Source organism: Belonocnema kinseyi, chromosome 9 (assembly GCF_010883055.1).
Source record: "Belonocnema kinseyi isolate 2016_QV_RU_SX_M_011 chromosome 9, B_treatae_v1, whole genome shotgun sequence".
Lineage (NCBI taxonomy): Eukaryota > Metazoa > Arthropoda > Insecta > Hymenoptera > Cynipidae > Belonocnema > Belonocnema kinseyi.
This window is the reverse complement of record NC_046665.1, coordinates 121,867,637-121,876,488: the sequence shown is the minus strand read 5'-3', so window position 1 is coordinate 121,876,488 and position 8,852 is coordinate 121,867,637. Positions and strand designations below refer to the sequence as shown.

At 21.9% G+C, this 8,852-nt stretch overlaps 1 protein-coding gene across 1 annotated transcript in view; it reads right to left on the bottom strand.

Moving 5' to 3' along the window:
* The window catches only part of LOC117179630 (60S ribosomal protein L37a), a 7,685-nt gene extending 565 nt beyond the window's left edge, over positions 1-7,120 (bottom strand). Inside the window, exons 1-2 of the mRNA XM_033371632.1 lie at positions 7,001-7,120; positions 6,381-6,509 (exon numbers count right to left, since the gene is read on the bottom strand). Of these exons, the coding sequence (XP_033227523.1) occupies positions 6,381-6,509; positions 7,001-7,003 (132 nt within the window). The 5' untranslated portion in view covers positions 7,004-7,120. The remainder of the gene's footprint in view (positions 1-6,380; positions 6,510-7,000) is intronic.
* Between the last annotated feature and the right edge of the window lie 1,732 nt (positions 7,121-8,852).

The following is an 8,852-nucleotide window of genomic DNA, read 5'->3' as shown; positions in this document are numbered from 1 at the left end:
GGCTCTAGAGAGTTCGTATTTTCGTGTACAACGTTACCGGCTGATGCCGATGGAATTGATTGTTGAAATATTTTTTTTACATCTATTATTATTAAGCTTTGTAATTAAACGTAGTTTTCTTTCGGCTCTTGCGTTTCTCAAAGTTTGAGACCGATATTTTATGTATAAAAAAAGTTGGAACGTTAAAAAAATGTTGAGGTTCAGAAAAAAGATGAAATAATTTTCAGTGAAGTTCCTACCAAAATGCAGTACCTAAACGTACTTTATTGTACTCTAATACATTTCCCAAAGTTTCAGCTCGATATTTTATTTACAAAAAAAGTTCTTAGGTTCAAAAAAACATTCAATGAACGGAAAAAGTGAGGTCGGTAATATAGGTATTTAGCTGTGTCACATGCCCTTAAGGGGTCAAAATTATTCCCGTTTGAAATTAAAAAAATTATGCTTTTTTTATAATATTCTATTTTTTAACCAAGAAAAACGAGTTATTAATCAAATAAATGAATTTTCAACTAAAAAAGATAACATTTTTAAGGGCATGTGGTATTTACAGTTTCCCCGGTTTTTTTCCCACAAAAATGAAAATTTTTAAAAACTGAATTCGGAGATGCTAGAAAATATCAAAACGGACGTCCACGGACTCTTTTTTGAGGGGTCATAACAAAAAAAAAAAAACAGATTATTGTGCTAAATAAAAATTTTATGCATATGCATTATTTTGAGGTTACGTACTTTTTCATCTCCGCTTTCCCGATAATCTGGAAATTATTTATGAAATAAACTTTTTTGATTGCCTGCAAACAAGGTTAGTTTCGGGAGATTAGTTACTATGTTTATTTGCAAGTCCAAAGTTTTCATCCAAAAATATTGTGCAGTTTGGAATTAACGCTCGGGTGAATTGTAACACACATAACCTCGAAAAATACACGCACGTTGTTAGCAATATTAAAAATTTAAAAAAAAAAAAAAAAAAAACACACACAAAAAAAGTGTGCGGGGAAGTCCGTTAGCATTTCCCAAATTTTTAAGACAAAATATTTATTATTCTAGAAAAAAAGCCGGGGGAACCTAAAACTGGTAAAATCGACAATTTTCTAAGTATCACATACCCTTAAAATGGGACTGCCTTTTCCTCTTTCTATTTTGGGAACGACCCACTCAAAAAAAAGTTAAGGGGTCAAAATTATTCATGTTTGAAATTAAAAAAATTCTACTTTTTTTTATAATATTCTATTTTTTAACCCAGAAAAACGAGTTATTAATCAATTAAATGAATTTTCAACTAAAAAAGATAACATTTTAAAGTTAAAATAATTAATTTTAATCTAAAAACAAAAAACAGGCCTCACAGTCTCTATGGGATAAAAAATAGGGTCCAAAGGGTAAATTCATAGGTCTTTAAAACAACTCAAAAGAATTCAAATGAATTGGAAAACATTGGTTAAGGCAAACTCCTGTTAAAAAAAATCCGACAACCAAATTTTCACAACGAAGAAACAAAAAACAATAATAACTTTCAGACAAAAATAAAAAAAAGAGGAAAGAAAAATGAACAATTCTCATTTTTCTTTTCTCTTTTTTTATTTTTGCGGAAAATTAATTTTTAATTTGGATTTTAATCTAATTTAAATTTCTTAAATTTTATACATTTTTTAAATACAAAAAATACCATTGATTTCCGTAAATTTGAAATGAATTTAGAGGAATTAAGGGTACAGTAGCAGAATTTGATGAAATGTATAAAAATTGAAGGTGAATTAAAAAAAATTCAAATGAATTGAAAACAATTTAAAAAATATGAAAAAACTTAATTTAAAAAAAAACGTGAGTAGGATCAAATAAAAAAAATCATTTATTTCAGTAAATCAAATTTTACGGAAATAAATCCGCTGAATTAAAAAAATAAAATAAAATGAATTCTAAATACTTCGAAAATATGAAAAAATTGATTGAAATAAGTAAGTTTGAAATCAGTTTAGAAAAATGTATGAAAATTAAAAAAAAAACTTAAAAATCAATTGAATTGAGTAAATTTCGAAAAATTCAAATAAATTTACAATATTTCAGAATAAATTAATTAGAATCCTTTTAAACTTTTAAAATAAATAAAAAAATGTATGGGAATTGCTTAAAATTTACGAAAATATTTCTAATTTTTCTAAATCTTTGAAATCTCACCAAATTATTTAAATGAATTAATAATTCCTTCATATATTTATAAGTTTCCTAAACTATTTCAAATTAAAAGCTCTTGATAATGTCTTGAGAAGTTTTAAAAATACCTTAAAATCGTAAAAATCTCTTCAAATTATTGAAATCTATTAACAATTTCTCGGAATCTTGAAAAATACCCAGAAATATTTCAAAGGAATTCGAGACAGAAATAAGTATCGACCTATTTCAACTAAAACAGATCAATTTTTTAACAAAAATGGAATAGACACATCTTCAGTTAAAAACAAAAAAATAATCAACTGAAAATAAAATAAATTTTCAAGAAAATACATTAATTTTCAACAAAAAAAGAATGGTTAAATTGTAGGAAAACTTAATTATCAACCTAAAAAAACGCGAATTTTCAACAAAATAGTTTAATTTCCATCAAAAGAAAGGATTTTTTAAACGGAAAATTTTGAAATTCATTAAATTGAATAGAATTGAGTAAAATTGAACGAATTCCAGTTTTTAAAAAAATTCAAGAGAATTCCAAAGAATGTATTCAAATTAAATTCAAAAGAATTGTACAATTTTTTTTAATAAAAAAATTCCATTAATTTCCGTAAACTTGGAATGAATTGAGAGGAAATCATTGAGAAGAATTCGACGAAATTCATAAAAATTCCAAGATGAATTAAAAAAAATAAAATAAATTGAGAATAATTTAACAATATGAAGAAAACTTTATAGAAATTGATGAAATGCCCAAAAATTCAAGGCGAGGTTAACAGAATTTAGGATCTATTGGGAAAAAACTATTTTTTAAATTCAAAAATATCAATTGAATTAAATCGAATTTAGAAGAATTCAAGTAAATTAAAAACATTCCAAAAGAATTAAGGATGAATTCCAAAAAAAATCAAATCTCTTCAAATGCATTGGAAAATTGTTTAAAATAAAAAAAATTTGATTGTTTACAATCAAATTAATTTAAAAAATAGAACTGGATTTTTAAAAAAATCAAGTGAATACCAAAAAATTTAAAAACATTAAAAAAATTCATTGAATTGAGTAAGTTTTAAATAAGTTCAGAAAATATGTTATTTAAATTAATTAAAAATTTTCAAACTGAAATGATGAATCTCAAGCAAAATAAATTATAAACCAAATAATCAAATTTTCAACACAAAATATGGATTTTTAATAAAATACATGAATTTCCAACTAAAAAAAGATCAATTTTTCAACAAAAATGGAATATTTAAATTTAAATTTAACAAATTAAATGAATTTTTAACAAAATAGTTAAATTTCCAACAAAAGAAAGGATTTTTTAAAACTGAAATGAATTTTGAAAAAAAATTTTCAACAAAAAAGTTAAACTTCCAACAAAATATAGGAATTTTCAAGAAAAAAACATGATTAGTTAAACTTTCAGGTAAAAAATAAACATAAACTTTTATTTTCAACAAAACAGTTGAATTTTGAACAAAAAAAAAAAAAAAGATTTTTTAACTAAAATTATGAATCAGTTCACGAAAAAAATGAAATTTTAACAAATTAGTTCCACTTTCAACTAAATAGGCCAATTTAAGAAAAAAATTAGTTTTTAACGAAATAGTTGAATTTTTAACCCATAAAATAAATTTCCGATCAAAAAAGGCAAACAAATCAATTTTTAACCGATGCTTAAAAAAATAATTTTCAATGAAAAAAAAAAAAAGAATTTTGAACAAAATAGTTGTATTTTCAACAAAAAAAAGTTGAATTTTTAACCCAAAAGATGTATCGTCTAACAAAAAAAAAAAAAAATCAGTTTTAAAGCAAAAATTGAGAAATTACATTTTTCGTTACAAAAATTAATTTTCTATAAAAAAACGAATTTTGCACAAAATAGTTATATTTTCAACCCAAAAGATGAATTTTATATCAAAAATGAAAATTTATCAATTGAAAATAAAATAGTTTAAATGTGAAAAAAATTAATTTGGCACGATATTTTAACGATAAAAAAACCAATTTTCAATAAAATATTTAAATTTTCAACAAAAACAAAAAGTTTATTTTCAAACCAAAAGATGAATTTTCTACCAAAAAGGGAAATTTTTCAAAAAAAAATAGAATGGTTTAAATGTTAAAAATTAATTTTAACAATAAAAAAGCAAATTTCCAACAAATTAGTTTAATTTTCAGCCCAAAAGATGTATTTTCTAAAAAAAAATGCAAACAAATCAATTTTCCACCGAAAATGGAATATCTATATTTTCAGTTAAAAAAATTAATTTTTTGATTAAAAAAAAAAAAAAAAAAAAAAAAAAAAAAAAAAAAAAAAAAAAAAAAAAAAAAAAAAAAAAAAAAAAAAAAAAAAAAAAAAAAAAAAAAAAAACGAATTTTGAACAAAATAGTTATATTTTGAACCCAAAAGACGAATTTTCTACCAAAAATGTCCAATTTTCAACTAAAAATATAAGTTAAAATGTTAAAAAACAAATTAACAATAAAAAACAAATTTTCAATAATATAGTTAAATTTTCAAGAAATAAGTTTAAATTTAAACACAAAAGATGTATTTTCTATCAAAAAGGGTAATATTTTAACCAAAAAATAATAATTTGAATATTAAAAATTAATTAAAAAAAAAAAAATTGAAACAATATAATTAAATTTTCAACAAAAAAGTTATATTTTGAACCCAAGAGATGAATTTTCTACCAAAATAGTTATATTTTCAACCAAAAACAGGAAAATTTTTAAGCTAAAATTCAATAGTTAAAGTGTGAAAAATCAATTTTAACAATAGAAAACAAAATTTCAATAATATACTTAATTTATCAACAAAAAAGTTTAATTTTTAATCCAAAAGATATTTTTTCTAACAAAAAAAGACAAAAAATAAATTTTTATCCGAAAATGGAATATTTACATTTCAAGTTGAAAAAATTAATTTTTTAATTTTAAAAAAACTACTAATTTTGAAAAAAAAGTTGTATTTTCAATCCAAGAGATGAATTTTCTTCCAAAAAGGGCAAAAATTCAACCCAGAATAGAATAGTTTAAATGTTAAAAATCAATTTTAACAAAAAAAAAGAAAAAAAAACAACAAATTTTCCACAAATAAGTTTACTTTTCAACCCAAAAGATCTATTTAATATAAAAAAAGGCAAACAAATCAACATTTAACCGAAAATGGAATAATTAGATTTAAAGTTGAAAAAAAATTAATTTTCAATTTAAAAAAAAAACGAATTTTGAACAACATAGCTATATTTTCAACTTAAAACAGAAAAATCTTTAACCTAAAATACAATAGTTAAATTTTTTAAAATCAATTTTAACAATAAAAACAAATTTTCAATAATATAGTCAAATTTTCAATCGAAAATAGAATATTTTAAACCCAAAAGATGAATTTTCTAAAAAGGACAAACTTTCAACCAAGAATAGAATAGTTAAAATGTCAGGGAAATCAATTTTTATCAATAAAAAAAAAGACATTTTTAATAATATAGTTAAATTTTCAATCAAGAAGTTTAATTTTCAACACAAAAGATGTATTTTCTCAAAAAAAAAAAAAAAAAGAGAAACTTTCAAACCAAAAATAGAATAATTAAAATTTTAGAAAAAACATGCTTAAAAAATAAAGAATGTTTAACAAATTATTCAATTTTCCACCAAAAACGTAAAATTTCAACTAATGGGATTACTTTGTTACTAAAATTTCAATTATAATAATTACATTTTTAGTAAAAAAAAAATTTCTTTCAATCAGGATTAAATTTATATTTAAAAATATGAATTTTCAACAAAAAATGGAATGGTTCAAATTTCAGTTAAAAAAAAATGAATTAACAAAAAAAAGAAATTTTAAACCAAAAGAGTTTGATTTCAACAAAAAAAAAAAATGAATTTTTGACAAGTTTGTGAAATTTACAACAAAATAATAAAATTAATTTCAACTTCAGTTTATCAAAAATCTTCTAAACTGAAGCAAAATGTGTAATTTAGTAATTTATAAAACTTTTAATCGAAAATTTAATTTTGTATCAAAATGGATTAAAAATTAGAATATTCCAGAACAATTTTAACATTATATTTGACAATGAAAGTACCAAAATTTTATATTTCAAAGCAGGCATGATTTTTTTTTCTTTTGAATGTGAAATAATCTTTTAAAATGAATTTTTCTGCTATAAATTTACATTTTTATTTGAGAAAAACGTTACCTTTCCGCAGAAGGTGCAGGTGTACTTGCTGTGTTGGGTAATTTCCATCTTCTTGACCATTTTCCTGAGGGAGGCACCATATCGGGTACCGTACTTCCCGGTGATTCCTACCTTCTTCGTACGCTTGGCCTATAAATTCAACGGAATATATCACAGCACAATTCACGAATATCACAAAAAATTATACAAAAACGAAGCATATTTCACGGAAATTCCTCAAACTGAAATTTATTTGACTTTGAAAGAACGAATCTGGAAAAAAATGCTTCGGAAGTCCGAAAAGTCACGCGTGGTAACCACAAAATCTTGACAACGTAAACAACAAATATAATTTATAATTCTCGGTATTCACAAGTTTTTATTTTTATTGATGAATTTTACTCTAAAACACGATATTTTCACTGATAATATTGATTACTGAGGCAGTAATATCTTTCACTTCGAAACCAGTGGTCACATAACCTCACTTTTTTATAAACGAGCACAAGTTAAAAATTTCGCGATATTTTCGAAAAATATTATAACAGCTGAACGGATTTGGATTTTATTCTTTCAATTACGTGAGTTTTCGCACATATTTTATTGAGATGACACGGAAAAAACGGGATTATTTCTCTTACCATCTTGTATTGGTAGAATACAAAAGTCAAAAGAAACCGGAAAATAAAGTGGATTCCTGAGATGTTGAAGATGGCGCTGCATGACTTCCTTTCATTTGAATTCAAATTGAAATGGACATTATTAAGAACGGTACATATTTTCATTTATAACTTTACTATTTATAAAAAAATGTAGTAACAAATGTAAAAATTTATCTTTCCAAAATTAAATATATTTTCGTAATTTTTTTATATCAGGTATTTAATTTTAAGGTTATGACAAATATGACTAAATATTAAAATAGGAATTTATGTTTAAACATCAATTATTTAACATACTTTTTTTAAATTGAATTTATTTAAAATTTAATTAATAATTAATTATTATTACTTATAGTTTATAATTATAATTTATATCCTGTTACAATTACTGAAACCTGCGATGCCTCCATACACGCTTGCATGAAAATAGCCACTTTACAGGGGCGTAAATTATTAAAGTTTATATTATATTATTATTAACTTTGAATAATTTTTTACTTAATATCATAAGAAAGTATAATAATTTTGAGCTTCATGAATTAAATTTCAAAACTTTTTTTTAGAAATTCATATATCTGAAAAAAGGATTATTATTATCTAGTAAATGGTTTTATATGTTAATTAATAATAATTTCTTAACATTTATTAATTATTCTGTCGGATAAATTTAGATTTAGAAATCTGCAAACAAGAAAAAAGTATTATCTGTTTGTTTTTAAGTTATATAAATATAAATTTCTTATAAATCCTGAGAAAAATCAATAAGATTTTTAAAGATTTGAGATGTGTCGAGAAAAACTATTAAATTAAAAAAAAATGTAATCTTAGAAAATATTAGAAAAAATTCGAGTTATTTTAAATTTTTGGAAATATCTCCAAGTTATAAAATATTTTAAACATCATTTAAACTTTAGAAATTTTGAAACGTTTTTTAACTGACTCGAATTGTTTTTAAAGTCTTAAAAAATTTAATTAAAAAATAAACTTATCTTCAAATCTTCCAGATTTTTTTTCGATGTTTTGAAAAATGGTCTCAAATATTTTTACATCTTTAATATTTTGTTTTCAAAATTATTGGTTTAAACTGAAAAAATAATTTCAAATTTTCCAAGAAATTGATAAAGTTGTTTATTCCCTTTAAACTTTTCAAAAATTTAATAACTACAAATCTACACATTGTCAAAAATGTTAACTACTATTTTCAATTTTTTAATTATTCTTCAACTTTTTCAAACTTCTGAACTTTTTAAATATATTTGACTGTAATTTTTCTTAAAGCTTCGAGACAATTAGAAAATATTTGATAAATTTTTGGATATTTTTCAAAGTTATAAAATATTTGAAATTTCTTTAAATCTACTAAAAGTCTAAATTTTTTTATAAACTGATTCGAATTTTTCTTTCATTTTTAAAAAGTCTGGAAATGAAGAAACTTGACTCACAATCTTCCAGATTTTTTTTCTCGATCTTTTGAACAATCTTTTCAAATAGTTTTAAATTTTGTTTAAAAATTAAAAGTTTAAATTGAAAAATCATTTAAAATTTTTCAAGGATTTTAAGGAAATTTTTTTTTGATTTTTTTTAAGCCTTTAAAATTTCTAAAAAATCATCAACAATTTTCGAAATATTCAAAAATCTACATTTTGCTTACAATTTGTAGAAATGTTTTCAGTTTTTACATTATTTTAAAATTCTTCCAAACCTTTTAACCTTCTAAATATATTTTTGAAAAATTCGATTTTTTCCTATAATTTGTATTGAGTCACGCAAAATTAAAAAAAATGTCCTAAAATCTTCCTACTACTTTTTAGAAATTTTATAATATAATTTG